General features: G+C 41.4%; 1 protein-coding gene across 2 annotated transcripts; it reads right to left on the minus strand.

Moving 5' to 3' along the window:
- Positions 1-1,258: 1,258 nt before the first annotated feature.
- LOC139386881 (charged multivesicular body protein 5-like) lies at positions 1,259-25,247 on the minus strand. 2 transcript variants are annotated; one of them, XM_071132744.1, is made up of 8 exons: positions 25,088-25,247; positions 24,485-24,589; positions 21,467-21,513; positions 9,496-9,589; positions 8,095-8,166; positions 7,906-8,014; positions 6,898-7,013; positions 1,259-3,300 (listed from the first exon to the last, which is right to left on the minus strand). In XM_071132744.1, the coding sequence occupies exons 1-8, from the start codon at positions 25,154-25,156 to the stop codon at positions 3,250-3,252; spliced, it is 663 nt and encodes a 220-aa protein (XP_070988845.1). In that variant the 5' UTR covers positions 25,157-25,247; the 3' UTR covers positions 1,259-3,249. The 2 variants fall into 2 exon arrangements, with proteins under 2 accessions (XP_070988845.1, XP_070988844.1); XM_071132743.1 differs by lacking the exon at positions 1,259-3,300 and adding an exon at positions 5,288-5,369 and having other exon boundaries at positions 25,088-25,156.
- Between the last annotated feature and the right edge of the window lie 375 nt (positions 25,248-25,622).

Genomic DNA, 25,622 nt, shown 5'->3' on the forward strand with positions numbered 1-25,622 from the left:
GTTGAAATGTATTTGGCTAAAGTGTATGTAAACTTCCGACTTTAACTGTTTATAGAGTATGATTATTATATCATTATATTAAAGACATTCATGTGTTGGTGGTGTGGGACACGGTACTGTGTTGATTATTATAATATGATTATTATATAATTATATTATAGACAATCATGTGTTCGTGGTGTGGGACACGGTACTGTGTTGACTATCTGAGGATACTTTATTGAGCTATCCAGTCCATCATGTAGAACTGGTTAGTTAACCCACAGAGTCCAGTCCATCATGTAGAACTGGTTAGTTAACCCACAGAGTCCAGTCCATCATGTAGAACTGGTTAGTTAACCCACAGAGTCCAATCCATCATGTAGAACTGGTTAGTTAACCCACAGAGTCCAGTCCATCATATAGAACTGGTTAGTTAACCCACAGAGTCCAGTCCATCATATAGAACTGGTTAGTTAACCCACAGAGTCCAGTCCATCATGTCAAACTGGTTAGTTAACCCACAAAGTCCAGTCCATCATATAGAACTGGTTAGTTAACCCACAGAGTCCAGTCCATCATATAGAACTGGTTAGTTAACCCACAGAGTCCAGTCCATCATATATAACTGGTTAGTTAACCCACAGAGTCCAATCCATCATGTAGAACTGGTTAGTTAACCCACAGAGTCCAGTCCATCATATAGAACTGGTTAGTTAACCCACAGAGTCCAGTCCATCATATATAACTGGTTAGTTAACCCACAGAGTCCAGTCCATCATGTCGAACTGGTTAGTTAACCCACAAAGTCCAGTCCATCATTTAGAACTGGTTAGTTAACCCACATAGTTCAGTCCATCATGTAGAACTGGTTAGTTAACCCACAGAGTCCAGTCCATATACTATAGATAACCTACTGTAAGTTTACCAGAACAAGAGGAGGACGAGGATCCACACCAATAAACCATTTTTGGAGAATGTTTTTTGAGTGAGTTTGTTGTTTCTTACAGAACAGTTGTTGGGGTCAGATTAAAGGTCATTTCCTATTGCCCGGACACGTGCAGCGTTTACCGTGAATGCAGTCTTCCTCTGAAACATTTCATTCACACTGTAAAGCTGAACTTCAACAGATTGAACTTCAGCTAGAGCTCAGACTCCAGTAAACAACAGATAACCCTAAACACACCAGCCAGCCGCACAGCTAAACCATCCACCAAGAAGAAGAAGATATCAACCTATTTAAAAGGAGAAGATAAAGCAGCACAATATCATGTTGATCAACATTTAGAAAACCGGAACTCCGTTCCTTTATTAAATTGGTTTCCAAAAACCAACACACATCTTACAGACAGGAAGGAATGTTCCTAATATCTGGACCAATGGTTTCAGTCATCACTGTTATATTAGTACAGGCTAATTAATACTGAACAGGACAATACTTACTGAGGAGGGGGTGGGTAGCCTGAGTGCCAGTCTGTTTGTGCTATCGTGCTATCTCCCTGGCATGCCAAATGGTTGGCTTGACAATGGAGTTGTCAAAAACACAGGCCTAGATTCAATCAAATCAAGCGTTAACACCGATAGCAGACACCCACATGTTTTGGTGGCGTAGCAACCGTGTTGGTGAGCAGCTGCTGCTGAGATCAGTCACGAAGCCACACCCACCTCACTTATGTTAGACGTTCAGAAGGAAGTGTAGGCCAGGGCTATTCAACACTCCATTTCCCTACACTGCACCACATTCAGTCCACATTCAGTCATCAGTACAGATCCCTTGATATCGGAGTTTTAGATAAACTGAAAGCTAACTTTGCAACGAGATTTGATGAGTTTAAGTCCCCACAGAGGTGGTGCAGTTTATTATAGGGGCCCATTCTCTACTGATAGGAAGGAGAGACTTCTCCACAAAAACTAGTCAACTGAAATATGCATTTTTGTTCTGTATAGTTGAATAGCCCTGGTCTAGACTATATACACTGTAGATATTCCATTAAAAAATCTGCCGTTTCCAGCTACAATTGTCATTTACAACATTAACAATGTCTACACTGTATTTCTGATCAATTTTATGTTATTTTAATGGACCAAAATTGTGCTTTTCTTTAAAAAACAAGGACATTTTACGGTCTCTTTAGTGTTAGTTTCCTGACAGGTTGCATCATTCCATTCCATTGTTAGTGGACCTTTCTCCCCTCTGTCATGTTGGTGTGGTTGTTCCTGAGGGACGCTAGCAATAGTGGACCATATGAAGCTAATGTGTGCTAATTGCACAAGTTGTGCAATAATTTGGGACCTGTAGCCTATTTGAATCAAGGGCGATTTTTTAAAAACATTTAAAAAAAAACATTGCCTGGAATCATTTTTTTTTTATTTAAAGAAATGATTGGGGGTTGGGGGGGTGACACGAATTGACCTGTTCTGAATGTTGGGGGGGACATGTCCCCTACCCCCCGTGGTCATTTCGCCTATGATATGAATCATTATGGAACGCAGACCACACATAGCAGTTGATACCTGGAGCCTGGTGCACGGTTCAAGACGACTGGACAGTCAGTTGTCATCACAGTTCCACGATTAGTGATGATTATTAGAATAGTTTTAAAGGACTACTGGCCAACCCCTACTGTACACTTTTCTCCCCTTCCAATACTTCATGGATTGAACAACTGAATATGACAACTTTTAGGATGAATCAAACCACTGTAGTTTTGATTAACCAATATATTTAGTGCGTAAAGGCACTCCAAACCTGATTTTACTTTCCTAACCCTAAATAATATACAAGATCAGAGCATTTTAAAATCTACCAATTGGAAAAGGAAAGAAATGTATGTATTTCCATGGCTTCCTGTCATTGATCCCTAATACTCTGAACCTTCTATCCATATATTCCACTGAGTCTGTTGAGAACATTAAAGGTACACCAAGTTTAAAGGGATGGCTTTAGATAAATGTAAACCCTATTGGTAACAGTATAAACTCATCTCCAAAACAGCATCAATACCTTAGTAATACAGTGGTAGTAAGTCATGTAACCTGTTCTCAGGTCAGATCATTGTAATGTAGAAATGTTACTCTACGTATAAAAGTGTAGCAGGGATCTGTAGTTTTATGTAGCAGGGATCTGCAGTTTTATGTAGCAGGGATCTGTAGTTTTATGTAGCAGGGATCTGTAGTTTTATGTAGCAGGGATCTGTAGTTTTATGTAGCAGGGATCTGTAGTTTTATGTCGCAGGGATCTGTAGTTTTATGTAGCAGGGATCTGTAGTTTTATGTAGCAGGGATCTGTGGCAGACCAAACTCATCCACCAGAACACCATCCTGAAAAAACAAGAAAATACGTGTAAAAAAACCCTAGAGTCAAAGTCCGCACCCCTGCTGAAATAATTAGCATAATACAAAATAACAATGACATATCAGTCAGTTCAAGCTAGAGATATGTTTTTTTTGCCTGGGCTCCGTCTCAACCCACCGCATCAACCGATGTCGGCATTCTGCATCTGTGGTGAAAGGAGACAGAGCTAGAGAGGTGTTTGTCAGACCATGAGACGTTCCGAAAACCGCTCTTCTCACAAATTCGTCTGTAGCGTACGAACGATTTGGGCTACATACTAGTAGCCCCTCTGTGGAAAGGTGGGGCTCGCCCGAACATATTGGCTGTTTTGCTCTAGGACACCCACAAGACTAGTATGAAGGTAGCTGACTAGTATGAAGGTAGCTGACTAGTATGAAGGTAGCTGACTAGTATGAAGGTAGCTGACTAGTATGAAGGTAGCTGACTAGTATGAAGGTAGCTGACTAGTATGAAGGTAGCTGACTAGTATGAAGGTAGCTGACTAGTATGAAGGTAGCTGACTAGTATGAAGGTAGCTGACTAGTATGAAGGTAGCTGACTAGTATGAAGATAGCTGACTAGTATGAAGGTAGCTGACTAGTATGAAGGTAGCTGACTAGTATGGAGGTAGCTGACTAGTATGAAGATAGCTGACTAGTATGAAGGTAGCTGACTAGTATGAAGGTAGCTGACTAGTATGAAGGTAGCTGACTAGTATGAAGGTAGCTGACTAGTATGAAGGTAGCTGACTAGTATGAAGGTAGCTGACTAGTATGAAGGTAGCTGACTAGTATGAAGGTAGCTGACTAGTATGAAGGTAGCTGACTAGTATGAAGATAGCTGACTAGTATGAAGGTAGCTGACTAGTATGAAGGTAGCTGACTAGTATGAAGGTAGCTGACTAGTATGAAGGTAGCTGACTAGTATGAAGGTAGCTGACTAGTATGAAGATAGCTGACTAGTATGAAGGTAGCTGACTAGTATGGAGGTAGCTGACTAGTATGAAGATAGCTGACTAGTATGAAGGTAGCTGACTAGTATGAAGGTAGCTGACTAGTATGAAGGTAGCTGACTAGTATGAAGATAGCTGACTAGTATGAAGGTAGCTGACTAGTATGGAGGTAGCTGACTAGTATGAAGATAGCTGACTAGTATGAAGGTAGCTGACTAGTATGAAGGTAGCTGACTAGTATGAAGGTAGCTGACTAGTATGAAGGTAGCTGACTAGTATGAAGGTAGCTGACTAGTATGAAGGTAACTGACTAGTATGAAGGTAGCTGACTAGTATGAAGGTAGCTGACTAATATGAAGGTAGCTGACTAGTATGAAGGTAGCTGACTAGTATGAAGGTAGCTGACTAGTATGAAGATAGCTGACTAGTATGAAGGTAGCTGACTAGTATGAAGGTAGCTGACTAGTATGAAGGTAGCTGACTAGTATGAAGGTAGCTGACTAGTATGAAGGTAGCTGACTAGTATGAAGGTAGCTGACTAGTATGAAGGTAGCTGACTAATATGAAGGTAGCTGACTAATATGAAGGTAGCTGACTAGTATGAAGGTAGCTGACTAGTATGAAGGTAGCTGACTAGTATGAAGGTAGCTGACTAATATGAAGGTAGCTGACTAGTATGAAGGTAGCTGACTAATATGAAGGTAGCTGACTAATATGAAGGTAGCTGACTAGTATGAAGGTAGCTGACTAGTATGAAGGTAGCTGACTAATATGAAGGTAGCTGACTAGTATGAAGGTAGCTGACTAATATGAAGGTAGCTGGGGTTACCAGTTTAAAAGCGCATTCAAAAAGTATTCAGACCCCTTCACTTTTTCCACATTTTGTTGTTACAGCCGTATTCTAAAATTGATTAAATAAAAAATGTTCCTCAATCTACACACAATAACTCATAATGACAAAGCGAACGCAGGTTTTTAAAAACAGAAATACCTTATTTACATAAGTATTCAGACCCTTTGCTATGAGACTTGAAATTGAGCTCAGGTGCATCCTGTTTCCATTGATGATCCTTGAGATGTTTCTACAACTTGATTGGAGTCCACCTGTGGAAAATTCAATTGATTGGACATGATTTTGAAAGGCACACACCTGTCTATATAAGGTCCCACAGTTGACAGTACATATCAGAGCAAAAACCAAGCCATGCGGTCAAAGGAATTGTCCGTAGAGCTCCGAGACATGATTGTGTCGAGGCACAGATCTGGGGAAGGGAACCAACACATTTCTGCAGCATTGAAGGTCCCCAAGAACACAGTGGCCTCCCATCATTCTTAAATGGAAAAAGTGTAGAACCACCAAGACTGTTTTTCAGCGGCAGGGACTGGGAGACTAGTCAGGAACGAGGGATAGGTGAACGGAGCAAAGTACAGAGAGATTGTTGATGAAAACCTGCTCCAAAGCGCCCAGGACCTCAGACTGGGGCAATGGGTAACCAGATCGAACATCTCTGGTGAGACCTGAGAATATCTGTGCAGCGACGCTCCCCATCAAACCTGACAGAGATTGAAAGGATCTGCAGAGAAGAATGGGAGAAACTCCCCAAATACAGGTGTGCCAAGCTTGTAGCGTCATACCTAAGACTACTTGAGGCTGTAATGACTGCCAAAGGTGCTTCAAAAAAGTACTGAGTAAAGGGTGTTATTTTTAATACATTTGCTAAAATGTCTAAAAACCTATTTTTGCTTTGTCATTACGGGATAATGTGTGTAGATTGATTAGATTTTTTTTTTATTGATTCCATTTTAGAACAAGGCTGTAACGTAACAAAATGTGGAAAAAGTCAAGCGGTCTGAATACTTTCGAAATGCACTGAATAAGTTCACTACATTACCAAAAGTATGTGGACACCTGCTGATTGAACATCTCATTCCAAAATCATGGTCATTAATATGGAGTTGGTCCCAGTTTGCTGCTATAACAGCCTCCACTCTTCTGGGAAGGCTTTCCATTAGATGTTGGAACATTGCTGCTATAACAGCCTCCACTCTTTTGGGAAGGCTTTCCACTAGATGTTGGAACATTGCTGCTATAACAGCCTCCTCTTCTGGGAAGGCTTTCCACTAGATGTTGGAACATTGCTGCTATAACAGCCTCCACTCTTCTGGGAAGGCTTTCCACTAGATGTTGGAACATTGCTGCTATAACAGCCTCCACTCTTCTGGGAAGGCTTTCCACTAGATGTTGGAACATTGCTGCTATAACAGCCTCCACTCTTCTGGGAAGGCTTTCCACTAGATGTTGGAACATTGCTGCTATAACAGCCTCCACTCTTCTGGGAAGGCTTTCCACTAGATGTTGGAACATTGCTGCTATAACAACCTCCACTCTTCTGGGAAGGCTTTCCACTAGATGTTGGAACTTTGCTGCTATAACAGCCTCCACTCTTCTGGGAAGGCTTTCCACTAGATGTTGGAACATTGCTGCGGGGACTGCGGGGCCACAAGAGCATTAGTGAGGTCGGACACTGATGTTGGGCGATTAGGCCTGGCTTGCAGTTGGTGTTCCATTTCATTCCAAAGGTGTTCAATGGGTTGAGGTCAGGGCTCTGTGCAGGCAAGGGCTGTGGTTTACCTTGTTGGTTTTACTGTCGTTGGGTATGCCCTCTGGGATGGAGGGGGCAGAGGAAGCCTCATCCAGGTAGGAACTGTCATCATCCAGCAACAACTCATCCCCTAGGGCATCCAGCTCTGATAACACACAACAACATCATCCTCTAGGGCATCCAGCTCTGACAACATACAACATCAACCAGCTGTAGACCCACATCCTTACCTGCTGTTAGATCCACATCCCTACCTGCTGTTAGATCCACACCCCTACCTGCTGTTAGATCCACACCCCTACCTGCTGTTAGATCCACATCCTTACCTACTGTTAAATCAACATCCCTACCTGCTGTTAGATCCACACCCCTACCTGCTGTTAGATCCACATCCCTACCTACTGTTAGATCCACATCCCTACCCTACCTGCTGTTAGATCCACATCCCTACCTGCTGTTAGATCCACACCCCTACCTGCTGTTAGATCCACATCCCTACCTGCTGTTAGATCCACATCCCTACCTGCTGTTAGATCCACACCCCTACCTGCTGTTAGATCCACATCCCTACCTACTGTTAGATCCACATCCCTACCCTACCTGCTGTTAGATCCACATCCCTACCTGCTGTTAGATCCACATCCCTACCTGCTGTTAGATCCACACCCCTACCTGCTGTTAGATCCACATCCCTACCTGCTGTTAGATCCACATCCCTACCTGCTGTTAGATTCACACCCCTACCTGCTGTTAGATCCACATCCCTACCTTCTGTTAGATCCACATCCCTACCTTCTGTTAGATCCACACCCCTACCTGCTGTTAGATCCACACCCCTGCCTGCTGTTAGATCCACACCCCTACCTGCTGTTAGATCCACATCCCTACCTGCTGTTAGATCCACACCCCTACCTGCTGTTAGATCCACACCCCTACCTGCTGTTAGATCCACACCCCTACCTGCTGTTAGATCCACACCCCTACCTGCTGTTAGATCCACACCCCTACCCTACCTGCTGTTATATCCACACCCCTACCTGCTTCCAGGTCATCCTCGTCTATGTCAGGAGTTCCGTAGCTGCGACTCAGAGACTCCTGAACCTCGTTGGCATCCTCCATCATATCCTCCAGCTGATCCTGTAGGTCCTACACCACATCAGACACAATGAAGAAGCTCCACAGCGTATAATGTGAGAGAACTGATATAAACACATTAAATTAGTTACTTCTATCTGATCGGTTTTCACGTCCTTGTAAGCTCTCTTCATCTCTTTAGCTCCAATCTTCATAGCCTCCACCTGGGAACCAACAATACAAAGGACAAGTAGTCAAGGACTGATCCTTTATATCTAAAGGACAAGTAGTCAAGGACTGATCCTTTATGTCTAATCAAACCCATTCCCTCTGCTTTGGATGCATGTTTCAGTTCTCTTCCGTGGGACAGAAGAGAACTGAACAGAGACAGATTGTGTAATCCTTATTGTAGTCTGAGGCTGTGTCTAGACATGACAGTTAAAGCAGTTGTTGTATTCTGATTATAGAGTTCTGATCATGGGATTCCAAACGTGTCATGCATCTACATTTAAATGTGTCCACCGTGTCCACAGTGTGTCCACTGTCTAACAGCAGGTAGTTATAGTGGAGTTATGGTGTGGTTATAGTGTAGTGTAGTTACAGTGCAGTTATATTCCCTTCTCCCGCTCTATATTCTAATGTTCTGCAAACGATGGAACAGGCTAAATATGATAACACAACAACAACTTCATGGCAGTAGCCAACTACTGTAGATAACTAGCCAGCTAACCTCTGTAGCTAGCCGGCAAGCTAGCAAGCACAGCTAAAAGGATTGCAAATGGGTTAGCGTAACTGTAGCCAAAAAATATTTTCTTAGTTAGCTGGTTAACATTTACGAGGCCAGCAAGCACGTTCCTCACATGCTAGGAAAGTATTTCCTCCAACGTTATAATGAAAGGGGCCTCTCGCTTGCAAAACACACGCTTTCCGGAGACTTGAAGGCAGAGTGCTGATGACATCACCCACTGTATGCACTTTGCATGGTGTTGTTACAGTGTAGTTACAAGGTAGTAACAGTGTAGTTACAGGGTAGTAACAGTGTAGTTACAGGGTAGTGTAGTTATAGTGTAGTGTAGTTACAGTGTAGTATAGTTTTGGTGTAGTTACAGTGTAGTGTAGTTACAATGCAGTGTTGTGTAGTTACAGGGTAGTAACAGTGTAGTAACAGTGTAGTTACAGGGTCATGTAGTTATGGTGTGGTTATACTGTAGTGTAGTTACAGTGTAGTGTAGTTATGGTGTGGTTATAGTGTAGTTACAGCGTAGTGTAGTTATGGTGTGGTTATAGTGTAGCGTAGTTACAGTGTAGTGTAGTTATGGTGTGGTTATAGTGTAGTTTGGTTATGGTGTAGTTATAGTGTGGTGTAGTTAGTGTAGTTTGGTTATAATGTAGTTATAGTGTAGTTACATCATAGTTATCAGTGTAGTTTGTGACAGTTCTTAGTGTAGTTTTAGTGTCTTACTGTAGTTTTAGTGTCATTTGGTGTCCTTTAGTGAATGGATGGTGTAGTTGGGCTATACTGCAGATACAGTGTAGTTAATGACAGTTCTTACTGTAGTTTTGGTATCCTTGAGGGACTGTATAGTGTAGTTGGCCTGTTCCATGTTGAAGGACTGCTGAGCCAGCTGGTCTCTCTGGCCCTCATACCTGGAATATAACATGCCTATTATTCATACCTGGAATAGAACATGGCTGTTATTCATACCTGGAATATAATACATCATTATTCATACCTGGAATACAATACATCATTATAACATGGTCAGTATTCATACCCGGAATAACATACATCATTATTCATACCTGGAATATAACATGGTCATTATTCATACCTGGAATATAACATGGTCGTTATTCATACCTGGAATACCATACATCATTATAACATGGTCATTATTCATACCCGGAATAACATACATCATTATTCATACCTGGAATATAACATGGTCATTTTTCATACCTGGAATATAACATGGTCGTTATTCATACCTGGAATACCATACATCATTATAACATGGTCATTATTCATACCTGGAATATAACATGGTCATTATTCATACCTGGAATACAATACATCATTATTCATACCTGGAATACCATACATCATTATAACATGGTCATTATTCATACCTGGAATATAACATGGTCGTTATTCATACCTGGAATACAATACATCATTATTCATACCTGGATTATAACATGGTCGTTATTCATACCTGGAATACCATACATCATTATAACATGGTCATTATTCATACCTGGAATATAACATGGTCATTATTCATACCTGGAATATAATACATCATTATTCATACCTGGAATACAATACATCATTATAACATGGTCATTATTCATACCTGGAATATAATACATCATTATTCATACCTGGAATACCATACATCATTATAACATGGTCATTATTCATACCTGGAATATAACATGGTCATTATTCATACCTGGAATATAATACATCATTATTCATACCTGGAATACAATAAATCATTATAACATGGTCATTATTCATACCTGGAATATAATACATCATTATTCATACCTGGAATACCATACATCATTATAACATGGTCATTATTCATACCTGGAATATAACATGGTCATTATTCATACCTGGAATATAATACATCATTATTCATACCTGGAATACAATACATCATTATAACATGGTCATTATTCATACCCGGAATAACATACATCATTATTCATACCTGGAATACCATACATCATTATTCATACCTGGAATACCATACATCATTATAACATGGTCATTATTCATACCTGGAATATAACATGGTCGTTATTCATACCTGGAATACAATACATCATTATTCATACCTGGATTATAACATGGTCGTTATTCATACCTGGAATACCATACATCATTATAACATGGTCATTATTCATACCTGGAATATAACATGGTCATTATTCATACCTGGAATATAATACATCATTATTCATACCTGGAATACAATACATCATTATAACATGGTCATTATTCATACCTGGAATATAATACATCATTATTCATACCTGGAATACCATACATCATTATAACATGGTCATTATTCATACCTGGAATATAACATGGTCATTATTCATACCTGGAATACAATACATCATTATTCATACCTGGAATACAATACATCATTATTCATACCTGGAATACCATACATCATTATAACATGGTCATTATTCATACCTGGAATATAACATGGTCGTTATTCATACCTGGAATACAATACATCATTATTCATACCTGGATTATAACATGGTCGTTATTCATACCTGGAATACCATACATCATTATAACATGGTCATTATTCATACCTGGAATATAACATGGTCATTATTCATACCTGGAATATAATACATCATTATTCATACCTGGAATACAATACATCATTATAACATGGTCATTATTCATACCTGGAATATAATACATCATTATTCATACCTGGAATACCATACATCATTATAACATGGTCATTATTCATACCTGGAATATAACATGGTCATTATTCATACCTGGAATATAATACATCATTATTCATACCTGGAATACAATACATCATTATTCATACCTGGAATACCATACATCATTATAACATGGTCATTATTCATACCTGGAATACCATACATCATTATAACATGGTCATTATTCATACCTGGAATATAACATGGTCATTATTCATACCTGGAATATAATACATCATTATTCATACCTGGAATACAATACATCATTATAACATGGTCATTATTCATACCTGGAATACAATACATCATTATAACATGGTCATTATTCATACCTGGAATACAATACATCAGTATAACATGGTCATTATTCATACCTGGAATATAACATGGTCATTATTCATACCTGGAATACCATACATCATTATTCATACCTGGAATACCATACATCATTATTCATACCTGGAATACCATACATCATTATTCATACCATATATTTTTTAAATACACATATATATTTTTTGTACATTTCCTTTATTACCCTCCAACCCTCACCCAACTGGGGTAAACTAGTGGACAACATTTCCTTTATTACCCTCCAACCCTCACCCAACTGGGGTAAACTAGTGGACAACATTTCCTTTATTACCCTCCAACCCTCACCCAACTGGGGTAAACTAGTGGACAACATTTCCTTTATTACCCTCCAACCCTCACCCAACTGGGGTAAACTAGTGGACAACATTTCCTTTATTACCCTCCAACCCTCACCCAACTGGGGTAAACTAGTGGACAACATTTCCTTTATTACCCTCCAACCCTCACCCAACTGGGGTAAACTAGTGGACAACATTTCCTTTATTACCCTCCAACCCTCACCCAACTGGGGTAAACTAGTGGACAACATTTCCTTTATTACCCTCCAACCCTCACCCAACTGGGGTAAACTAGTGGACAACATTTCCTTTATTACCCTCCAACCCTCACCCAACTGGGGTAAACTAGTGGACAACATTTCCTTTATTACCCTCCAACCCTCACCCAACTGGGGTAAACTAGTGGACAACATTTCCTTTATTACCCTCCAACCCTCACCCAACTGGGGTAAACTAGTGGACAACATTTCCTTTATTACCCTCCAACCCTCACCCAACTGGGGTAAACTAGTGGACAACATTTCCTTTATTACCCTCCAACCCTCACCCAACTGGGGTAAACTAGTGGACAACATTTCCTTTATTACCCTCCAACCCTCACCCAACTGGGGTAAACTAGTGGACAACATTTCCTTTATTACCCTCCAACCCTCACCCAACTGGGGTAAACTAGTGGACAACATTTCCTTTATTACCCTCCAACCCTCACCCAACTGGGGTAAACTAGTGGACAACATTTCCTTTATTACCCTCCAACCCTCACCCAACTGGGGTAAACTAGTGGACAACATTTCCTTTATTACCCTCCAACCCTCACCCAACTGGGGTAAACTAGTGGACAACATTTCCTTTATTACCCTCCAACCCTCACCCAACTGGGGTAAACTAGTGGACAAAATTTCCTTTATTACCCTCCAACCCTCACCCAACTGGGGTAAACTAGTGGACAACATTTCCTTTATTACCCTCCAACCCTCCCCCAACTGGGGTAAACTAGTGGACAACAACGCTCAGGTCTGTATTTTACACTGATACATACTTTATGCATTTCATGGACACAGTCCATTTTACAATACATTTATTTTGTTTGTTATTAACTCATGTCCTTCCTCTACCCTCAACCATCTATTACTGATGTCCTTCCTCTACCCTCAACCATCTATTACTGATGTCCTTCCTCTACCCTCAACCATCTATTACTGATGTCCTTCCTCTACCCTCAACCATCTATTACTGATGTCCTTCCTCTACCCTCAACCATCTATTACTGATGTCCTTCCTCTACCCTCAACCATCTATTACTGATGTCCTTCCTCTACCCTCAACCATCTATTACCGATGTCCTTCCTCTACCCTCAACCATCTATTACTGATGTCCTTCCTCTACCCTCAACCATCTATTACTGATGTCCTTCCTCTACCCTCAACCTCTCCCATCTATTACTGATGTCCTTCCTCTACCCTCAACCATCTATTACCGATGTCCTTCCTCTACCCTCAACCATCTATTACTGATGCCCTTCCTCTACCCTCAACCATCTATTACTGATGCCCTTCCTCTACCCTCAACCATCTATTACTGATGTCCTTCCTCTACCCTCAACCATCTATTACTGATGTCCTTCCTCTACCCTCAACCATCTATTACTGATGTCCTTCCTCTACCCTCAACCATCTATTACTGATGTCCTTCCTCTACCCTCAACCATCTATTACTGATGTCCTTCCTCTACCCTCAACCATCTATTACTGATGTCCTTCCTCTACCCTCAACCATCTATTACTGATGTCCTTCCTCTACCCTCAACCATCTATTACTGATGTCCTTCCTCTACCCTCAACCATCTATTACTGATGTCCTTCCTCTACCCTCAACCATCTATTACTGATGTCCTTCCTCTACCCTCAACCATCTATTACTGATGTCCTTCCTCTACCCTCAACCATCTATTACTGATGTCCTTCCTCTACCCTCAACCATCTATTACTGATGTCCTTCCTCTACCCTCAACCATCTATTACTGATGTCCTTCCTCTACCCTCAACCATCTATTACTGATGTCCTTCCTCTACCCTCAACCATCTATTACTGATGCCCTTCCTCTACCCTCAACCATCTATTACTGATGCCCTTCCTCTACCCTCAACCATCTATTACTGATGTCCTTCCTCTACCCTCAACCATCTATTACTGATGTCCTTCCTCTACCCTCAACCATCTATTACTGATGTCCTTCCTCTACCCTCAACCATCTATTACTGATGCCCTTCCTCTACCCTCAACCATCTATTACTGATGTCCTTCCTCTACCCTCAACCATCTATTACTGATGTCCTTCCTCTACCCTCTCCCATCTATTACTGATGTTCTTCCTCTACCCTCAACCATCTATTACTGATGTCCTTCCTCTACCCTCAACCATCTATTACCGATGTCCTTCCTCTACCCTCAACCATCTATTACTGATGTCCTTCCTCTACCCTCAACCATCTATTACTGATGTCCTTCCTCTACCCTCAACCATCTATTACCGATGTCCTTCCTCTACCCTCAACCTCTCCCATCTATTACTGATGTCCTTCCTCTACCCTCAACCATCTATTACTGATGTCCTTCCTCTACCCTCAACCTCTCCCATCTATTACTGATGTCCTTCCTCTACCCTCAACCATCTATTACTGATGTCCTTCCTCTACCCTCAACCCCTCCCATCTATTACTGATGTCCTTCCTCTACCCTCAACCATCTATTACTGATGTCCTTCCTCTACCCTCAACCATCTATTACTGATGTCCTTCCTCTACCCTCAACCATCTATTACTGATGTCCTTCCTCTACCCTCAACCATCTATTACTGATGTCCTTCCTCTACCCTCAACCATCTATTACTGATGTCCTTCCTCTACCCTCAACCTCTCCCATCTATTACTGATGTCCTTCCTCTACCCTCAACCATCTATTACTGATGTCCTTCCTCTACCCTCAACCATCTATTACTGATGTCCTTCCTCTACCCTCAACCTCTCCCATCTATTACTGATGTCCTTCCTCTACCCTCAACCATCTATTACTGATGTCCTTCCTCTACCCTCAACCTCTCCCATATTTCTGTCCATCCGGTATGATTTCTATTTGCCATATCTTTCAAACTGTATTCTTTCAAAAAAGTTCTGAACCTATATACATTTTACAGACACAGTATGTTTTATGTTTTATTGGTTTTCTTGTTAGTAGTCCCATCCTTCAGCTCCATTCAGCCGCTCCCATCTATCTGTTAACACCATCCATATTGGATTTCTATTTGCCATATATTTTCCAACTGGGATGTTTCACAAAGTTCTAAACCTTTCTATTATCATAGTTTCTACAGATTGTAAATTAAAGATAAATATTTTTGCTAAAAGTATAATTATATTATTGATCGATTGACTATGACTTTTCAGATCGCCCAGTATTGCTATCTACAGGGTTAGCTCCAGGTAAATGTTGCAATTCTTCAGCCATTCCTGGACCAGCGACCAAAAACAAGCTACATATGGACAGTACCAAAACAAATTACCCAATGAATCTGTCTCTTCGTAGCAAAATCTGCAGAGCTGGGAAGGTTTGCATCCACCATATAAATAACATTCTGTTGGTTGCAAGAATTCTGTATAATAATTTAAATTGAACAATTCTAAGTTTTGAATCTGCCGTCGTTTTGCATATCAGTTCATAAACCACAGAAGATGGAAGATTTCATCAAGCAGCCGAGGGACCACTTCTCCACCAGATCTGAAGACTACAGCATGACCAAGGATATCATTACAGCATGACCAATGATATTATTACAGCATGACCAAGGATATCATTACAGCATGACCAAGGATATCACTACAGCATGACCAAGGATATCATTACAGCATGACCAAGGATATCACTACAGCATGACCAAGGATATCATTACAGCATGACCAAGGATATCATTACAGCATGACCAAGGATATCATTACAGCATGACCAAGGATATTATTACAGCATGACCAAGGATATCACTACAGCATGACCAAGGATATCATTACAGCATGACCAAGGATATCACTACAGCATGACCAAGGATATCATTACAGCATGACCAAGGATATCACTACAGCATGACCAAGGATATCATTACAGCATGACCAAGGATATCACTACAGCATGACCAAGGATATCACTACAGCATGACCAAGGATATCACTACAGCATGACCAAGGATATCACTACAGCATGACCAAGGATATCATTACAGCATGACCAAGGATATCACTACAGCATGACCAAGGATATCATTACAGCATGACCAAGGATATCACTACAGCATGACCAAGGATATTATTACAGCATGACCAAGGATATCACTACAGCATGACCAAGGATATCACTACAGCATGACCAAGGATATCATTACAGCATGACCAAGGATATCACTACAGCATGACCAAGGATATTATTACAGCATGACCAAGGATATCACTACAGCATGACCAAGGATATCATTACAGCATGACCAAGGATATCACTACAGCATGACCAAGGATATCATTACAGCATGACCAAGGATATCACTACAGCATGACCAAGGATATCACTACAGCATGACCAAGGATATCACTACAGCATGACCAAGGACATCACTACAGCATGACCAAGGATATCATTACAGCATGACCAAGGATATCACTACAGCATGACCAAGGATATCACTACAGCATGACCAAGGATATCATTACAGCATGACCAAGGATATCATTACAGCATGACCAAGGATATCACTACAGCATGACCAAGGATATCATTACAGCATGACCAAGGATATCACTACAGCATGACCAAGGATATCATTACAGCATGACCAAGGATATCACTACAGCATGACCAAGGATATCACTACAGCATGACCAAGGATATCACTACAGCATGACCAAGGATATCACTACAGCATGACCAAGGATATCATTACAGCATGACCAAGGATATCACTACAGCATGACCAAGGATATCATTACAGCATGACCAAGGATATCACTACAGCATGACCAAGGATATTATTACAGCATGACCAAGGATATCACTACAGCATGACCAAGGATATCACTACAGCATGACCAAGGATATCACTACAGCATGACCAAGGATATCACTACAGCATGACCAAGGATATCATTACAGCATGACCAAGGATATCACTACAGCATGACCAAGGATATTATTACAGCATGACCAAGGATATCACTACAGCATGACCAAGGATATCACTACAGCATGACCAAGGATTTCACTACAGCATGACCAAGGATATCATTACAGCATGACCAAGGATATTATTACAGCATGACCAAGGATATCACTACAGCATGACCAAGGACATCACTACAGCATGACCAAGGATATCACTACAGCATGACCAAGGATATCACTACAGCATGACCAAGGATATCACTACAGCATGACCAAGGATATCACTACAGCATGACCAAGGATATCATTACAGCATGACCAAGGATATCACTACAGCATGACCAAGGATATCATTACAGCATGACCAAGGATATCATTACAGCATGACCAAGGATATCACTACAGCATGACCAAGGATATCACTACAGCATGACCAAGGATATCATTGTGTTTGTACGTGATCCTTTCACAGTCCGCCCAGGTGGAGAAGTCTCATCGCTTGATAAGAAAACGATACCCTCGCTGGATGAGGCCGCAATTCAAACTGAGCTGATTGAACTCCAGACATCGAACCAAATCAGGGATGTGATCAGGAGTGCCGAGTCCCTGTGTGGGTGGCATGCTCAGAGAACTACAGCACTATAAACAAAATAGCATTTTATGTGCTAACAATGTTTGGATCGACTAACACCTCCGAGTCCTGTTTATACTCTATGAACACAATATAGACCCACGACAGGAACTTTCACATACGTCAATCAAGTACTGCCTGTGTATTAAAATCACATCCATCTCACCCGACATCCACAAGATCGTGTCAGAGGAGAAATGCACCTTGTCTCATTGACTAAGTAAATTAGTGGCCTATATGACTGTATTTAGTAAATACTCACATTATAATGAGTGCTTATCCAGGGATATTTAGGTCTCAAGCTGACAGTATTTTCTGTTTGTTTTGTCGTTTCAGGAGCAGGCTAACCCGAGACTCATTTATATTCTTTAAATTATTGTTTATCCTCAACAAGTTCTACAGCTGCACCATCGAGAGCATCCTGACCGGTTGCATCACCGCTTGGTATGACAACTGCTCGGCATCTGACCGTAAGGCACTACAGTGCGTACGGCCCAATACATCACTGGGGCCAGGCTTTCTGCCATCCAGGACCTCTATACCAGGCGGTATCAGAGGAAAGCCCATAAAATTGTCAGAGACTCCAGTCACCCAAGTTATAGACAGGTTTCTCTGCTACTGCACGGCAAGTGGTACCGGAGCGCCAAGTCTAGGACCAAAAGGCTCCTTAAAAGCTTCTATCCCCAAGCCATAAGCCACTGTTGAACAATTAATCAAATGACCACCAGACTATTATATTGACCCCCCCCCCCCCAACATTTATTTTGTAAACTGCTGCTACTCACTGTTAATTATCTATGCATAGTCAATTCACCCCTACCTACATGTACAATTTATCTTTAACCTGTACCCCTGCACACTGATTGTGTTACTTTTTGTAATTTTTAAATTTAATTTATTTGGTAAATATTTTCTTTACTCTTCTTGAACTGCACAGTTGGTTAAGGGCTTGTAAGTAAGCATTTCACGGTAAAGTTTACACTCATTGTATTCGGCACGTGACAAATAAAGATTGATTTTATTTATGTAGGATGCTACATGTAACTGATTGTTTTATGTAGGACGCTACATTTAACTGATTGTTTTATGTAGGATGCTACATTTAACTGATTGTTTTATAACCTACCTCTGGCAGTTCAGTTATTTTATAAAGGCCTCGGCTGGGCTAGTGAAAGATATGCCTTATAGCCTACCTCTGGCTGGGCTAGTGAAAGATACTGTTACACCTTATAACCTACCTCTGGCTGGGCTAGTGAAAGATACTGTTACGCCTTATAGCCTACCTCTGACTGGGCTAGTGAAAGATACGCCTTATAGCCTACCTCTGGCTGGGCTAGTGAAAGATACGCCTTATAACCTACCTCTGGCAGTTCAGTTATTTTATAAAGGCCTCTGCTGGGCTAGTGAAAGATATGCCTTATAACCTACCTCTGGCTGGGCTAATGAAAGATATGCCTTATAGCCTACCTCTGGCTGGGCTAGTGAAAGATACGCCTTATAGCCTACCTCTGGCTGGGCTAGTGAAAGATACTGTTACGCCTTATAGCCTACCTCTGGCTGGGCTAGTGAAATATACTGTTACGCCTTATAGCCTACCTCTGGCTGGGCTAGTGAAAGATACTGTTACGCCTGGCAGTTCAGTTATTTTATAAAGGCCTCGGCTGGGCTAGTGAAAGATACGCTTTATAGCCTACCTCTGGCAGTTCAATTATTTTATAAAGGCCTCGGCTGGGTAGAATTAGACTCCAATTAAGCCCTCTTGTTGTTTGTAAAGTCAAATTAAGATGAATATTAGTGTTGAAATGAAATACTCAACTGGTGTAGTTTTTCTCCATCTGTTGCTGGGCAACACTTGCATAACAAGTGAGCTATATTTTCAGCACCAGGCGCTGTTCACCTATTGACTGCTGCGGTTGCAGCTTTACGTCTCAGCACCACAGAATGGTCCTCTGCTTTATTAGTTGACTGTCTCCTGCATTCTCTCTCCTCACGAATGAAATTAAAATGTACGTTTTGCATTATTTAGGTGGCTTAACTTCCTTCTCTTCCTTCTAACTTCCTTCTTATTCACTATTTATATAAATGATTTAGACAAAAATGTCCAAAATGCGCAACTTCATTTTTATGCTGATGATACTGTTATTTACTGTTGTGCCTCGTCGCTTTCCAGAACTTGCAAACTGCTTTTTATACTGTTCAACATACCCTGTGTCAATTGAAGCTTATCCTCAATACTGACCAAACTAAACAAATGGTGTTTTCTAATGCAAGAAATAGACCTCTGAACCTTTCATCTATTACTACCTGTCAGGGCAAGGAGATTGAGACTGTTACCTCATATAAATATCTTGGAATTTTAATTGATGATGGCTTCTCTTTTAAATTGCATATTCAACAACTTACAAAAAAATTGAAGTTGAAATTGGGATTTTATTTTAGGAATAAGGCCTGTTTTTCTTTTGAAGCCAGAAGGAGGCTAGTATCAGCTACATTTATGCCTTTACTAGACTATGGGGATATTTTATATATGAATGCTTCCGCTCAGTGTTTGAGATCAATTGACACCCTTTACCATGGCACGTTGAGATCTATTTTAAACTGCAAAACCCTTACGCACCCCTGCACTTTGTATACCAGGGTTGACTGGCCTCAGTCACTGGTATACTTTTATTTACAAAGCCATTTTGGGTTTACTACCTTTTTATTTGGGCATTTTTATTGTTCAGAAATGTGGTGGGTACTCTCTTCGTTCGCTGGACTTTATCCTGCTAACTGTTCCAAATGTCCAAACTGAATTTGGTAAAAGGGCTTTTATGTACTCTGCGCCATCGTCTTGGAACGCCTTACAAAATACTTTTAAACTGGAAGAACTTGTCCCGATTGGTGTTTTTAAATCACTGATGAAGGATCTTGAGGCTGATTCCCTGACCTGACAATGTTTTTAATTTGCTGTTTTATACTCTTGTGAATTCAATGGTTTTTACTAGATTAGTTGTAGTTTTTCATGTTGTCTGTCTGTAATTTTTGGAATGACTTGGTGCTGCCTATCTTGGCCAGGACGCTCTTAAAAATAGATTTTAAATCTCGATGAGCCCTTCCTGGTTAAATAAAGGTTAAATAAAATACAATAAAAACATTGCATTTGGGACTTTTTGCATCTCGGGTCTGAGATTTGTTTTAAATAATATTATTTTTTACATTTGGGATGGCAAATAATATTGTTGATGGGTCAGATTTGTCCCACAGGGCACCAGTTGGGGACCCCTGATCTACACTGACTGAAGTGGATTTAACAAGTGACATCAATCAATAAGGGATCATCTTTCACCTGGATTCACCTGGTCAGTCTGTGTCTAATGTTTTGTCCACTCAGTGTAGAATACAATATATCACATATCTTCAATATAAAATATAATTATTCATACCTGGAATACAAAATGGTCATTTATTCCAAGCTGAATCGACAATGACTCATTTTCTGAGTGTTAGTTTCTAAACAACAGTGGTATCTTGTTTATACAGTAGTACTGAAATGAACAACATCTTACTGTCTCTTCTGCTTCAGAACCCTCATAGCTTTCTGCTTCACCATGTTCTGGAGAGGAAGAGGAGATAGAAGACAAGAAGACTTTATTAGTCCATCAGCTTTCTCCTCCCAAGAACACCGACAAACAGACAGGCAGACTGACAGACAGAAAGGCAGACAGACAGGCAAGACAAACAGGCAAGACAGACCGGCAAGACAGACTGACAGCCAGAGACAGACAGACAGATAGACAGGCAGAAAAGACAGACTGACAGGCAGGCAGGCAAGACAGACAGACTGACAGGCAGGCAAGACAGACAGACTGACAGGCAGGCAAGACAGACAGACTGACAGGCAGGCAAGACAGACAGACTGACAGGCAGGCAAGACAGACAGACTGACAGGCAGGCAAGACAGACAGACTGACAGGCAGGCAAGACAGACAGACTGACAGGCAGGCAAGACAGACTGACAGGCAGGCAAGACAGACTGACAGGCAGGCTAGACAGACGGACAGGCAGACATACTGACACATAGACTTGCAGGCATCAGAGGTTAGTGTAAGCGGTCAGTCAAAGGCAGCGTTTCCCAAACTCGGTCTTCAGGACCCCAAGGGGTGCACGTTTAGGTTTTAATGATGATGATTAGTTGATCATCTGAATCAGCTGTGTAGTGTTGGGGAAAAAATAAAAACGTGCACCCCTTGGGGTCCCGGGGACCGAGTTTGGGAAACGCTGCACTAGGGTGAAACCGTTTGAATTAAAAAACGTTTTGACAACAAAGGAGATGTGCCACGCTGCATGAGGCAAATGGTGGTCACACCAGATACTGACTGGTTTTCCGATCCACGTCCCTCCCTTTTTTTTTGGTCGACTGAGAGTTTTGTTGTTTCGACCAATCTATTAGTCTACATTTTAAAACGTGTATTATTCCATATATAGACACATGACATCAACTATATGTAGGTTACTGAGCTTGTCTGATGCTTTAAGCAATTAAAAATGAAGACACACAAATGACTCAAGAGGGAGGCAGAGATCAATATAGCTGCTGTTGCTGGCCTTGGCAGATTCTGCCATGATGTTCCTGACGTTACCAGTAACCGACTACACCAGCGGTCTACAACCTTCTCCATTTGAAGTGCCAAGTTATCCTACCATTTCTACTGATCTGCATGCCAGTTATGATTTTCATGTGCACATTTTTGTGGAATAGTTTTATTTAATTCATTATAAAGTCTTCATAGCTCAAAAATCAATGTCATGTGGTTAATCAAAATCATATCTAAATGAAAATAATACAAATCTAAAAGTAACTACTGTTGGCAATATGTAAAAAATAGCCTACAGTCGTGGCCAAAAGTTGAGAATGACACAAATATTAACTTCCACAAAGTTTGCTGATTCAGTGTCTTTAGATATTTGTGTCCGATGTTACTATGGAATACTGAAGTATAATTACAAGCATTTGTAAAATACTTATTTTCCACCATAATTTGCAAATAAATTCATTAAAAATCCTACAATGTGATTTTCTGGATTTTTTTTCTCATTTTGTCTGTCATAGTTGAAGTGTACCTATGATGAAAATTACAGGCCTCTCTCATCTTTTTAAGTTGGAGAACTTGCTCAATTGGTGGCTGGCTAAATACTTTTTTGCCCCACTGTAAGTGTAGATAATAAAATAGACATGGTCATTTAAGTTGACATGCGACGGCAGCCATTTTTTTTGTCGTAATTAGAAGTAAAAATGCCAATAAAAAGTCAATGGTGTAGCATCTAAATGTAGTGCTGTGCTGTGGCAAAGTGGGTGGAGTTATATCCTTCCTGTTTGGCCCTGTCCGGGGTATCATCGGATGGGGCCACAGTGTCTCCTGACCCCTCCTGTCTCAGCCTCAAGTATTTATGCTGCAGTAGTTTGTGTCAGGGGGCTAGGGTCAGTCTGTTATATCTGGAGTATTTCTCCTGTCTTATCCGGTGTCCTGTGTGAATTTAAGTATGCTCTCTCTAATTCTCTTTCTTTCTTTCTCTCTCTCGGAGGACCTGAGCCCTAGGACCATGCCTCAGGACCAACTGGCGTGATGACTCCTTGCTGTCCCCAGTCCACCTGGCCGTACTGCTGCTCCAGTTTCAACTGTTCTGCCTGCGGCTATGGAACCCTGACCTGTTCACCGGACGTGCCACCTGTCCCAGACCTGCTGTTGTCAACTCTTTAGAGACAGCAGGAGCGGTAGAGATACTTTTAATGATCGGCTATGAAAAGCCAACTGAAATTTACTCCTGAGGTGCTGACTTGTTGCACCCTCGACAACTACTGTGATTATTATTATTTGACCCTGCTGGTCATTTATGAACATTTGAACATCTTGGCCATGTTCTGTTATAATCTCCTATGTAAGAAGGGCTATATAAATACATTTGATTTAGTGGTATGAAGGGATAGGTCCATTCTATGATTATGTTTCTATGATTGAAATGACACCCATTCTGTATTCAAGAGCATGTTGTGTCTCAACCGATGGAGGGCACAACACAACCTCAGATGATGTGAAATAGGGCCTAAACTACAAAATGTGAATCTGAAAAAATTCTGAGCTTACACGTTTTTAGATCATTTATGTTAAATGTCATAATATTTATTACAAATCATCAATTTATTTTTTCCAGTGATGTCTCGTATGCAAAATGGGTCAACATTGAGGACCTTTATCTCCTGAATATTTTGGTCCCAAACGTCACTTCCTGACCTCTTCTTCCATGGGCGGAACGTTGTGTTTAAATCAAAAGGGCTGCTGTCAAAAAGTGATTGAATTCAAATGGATTTCCTCATCTACTAAATCTCCCAACACATCCCTTCCCTCTATTTCCCCTCTAACCTGAGCCATCTAATAAATCTCCCAACACATCCCTTCCCTCTATTTCCCCTCTAACCTGAGCCATCTACTAAATCTCCCAACACATCCCTTCCCTCTATTTCCCCTCTAACCTGAGCCATCTACTAAATCTCCCAACACATCCCTTCCCTCTATTTCCCCTCTAACCTTAGAGGGTCCTTCTCTCATCTTCTTCATTTGGTCTTTATACTTAATCAGTTCAGTGTCCAGACGGGAGATCTTCTGATCCATAGACTCCGCCCTGGCATCCACCTACATCACACAGCTCTCAGTTAATCACAGATGTATCAATAAATACGATCTAAAAAGGCACAGATATCACAGTCCTTCCTTTAAATGACATGTTTGGGCTAAACCGAAGGAGAATGCAGCCCCTTGGACAGTTCCCAGACAGGCCTACAGCTAGGAGAGACATGAGACCTGGACAGACAACAGCAGTAACTGACATTACTGTAATAGCCTGAAGCAGCAAGACACCAAATAACAGGATTCCCACGTTGGGAAAGAAGACAGTTTATTAGCTGTTTGACCCAAGATGAAAATGACCCTAACCGTAACTTGCTGAAGTGAAATGAACACATCCAGGGAAATGGCTCTACTGTTGAACAGTAATATGATGAGATGTTGGTGAGTTCTGTTGTTCTGATTTTGACAGATGAACAACCTATCGCTAGGTAACGTTAGCTGGCTCATTGTAGCTGACTGGTTGTCATCATAGCTAGCTAAAAACAACCACCAGACAAAACTTACATTTCCTATGCAGTCCGATAGATTAGGAGGAGGTGCTTTGGGTTTTCCCCGACCAAATATTCGATTCATTTTGACAATATATAACTCCCAGAAGCCTTTTAACCTGTCATAAAACACAATGCATCAATATATATATATATTTAAACCACCGCTGAACACACCCGGAAGCTGCGGTACCTACACAAAGTGATGCTATTGGTAATGACGGTGGCCAATGAAGTTTGAGCAAAGGTCGCCCTCGTGTGGTGACAACTGGCGCTGCACATGAAGACCTTCAATTCCAGGGCAGATTTCTATTAGTCTGTTATTACTCTGGCCTGGCCTGGTTGGGGCTAAGGGGGCGGGGGGGTCTGGCCTGGTTGGGGCTAAGGGGGCGGGGGGGCCTGGCCTGGTTGGGGCTAAGGGGGCGGGGGGGCCTGGCCTGGTTGGGGCTGAGGGGGCCTGGCCTGGTTGGGGCTAAGGGGGCGGGGGGCCTGGCCTGGTTGGGGCTAGGGGGGGGGGCGGGGGGGGGGGGGGGGGGGGGGGGCTGGTTGGG

The sequence above is a fragment of the Oncorhynchus clarkii genome, chromosome 28 (assembly GCF_045791955.1).
Source record: "Oncorhynchus clarkii lewisi isolate Uvic-CL-2024 chromosome 28, UVic_Ocla_1.0, whole genome shotgun sequence".
NCBI classification, from domain to species: Eukaryota; Metazoa; Chordata; class Actinopteri; order Salmoniformes; family Salmonidae; genus Oncorhynchus; species Oncorhynchus clarkii.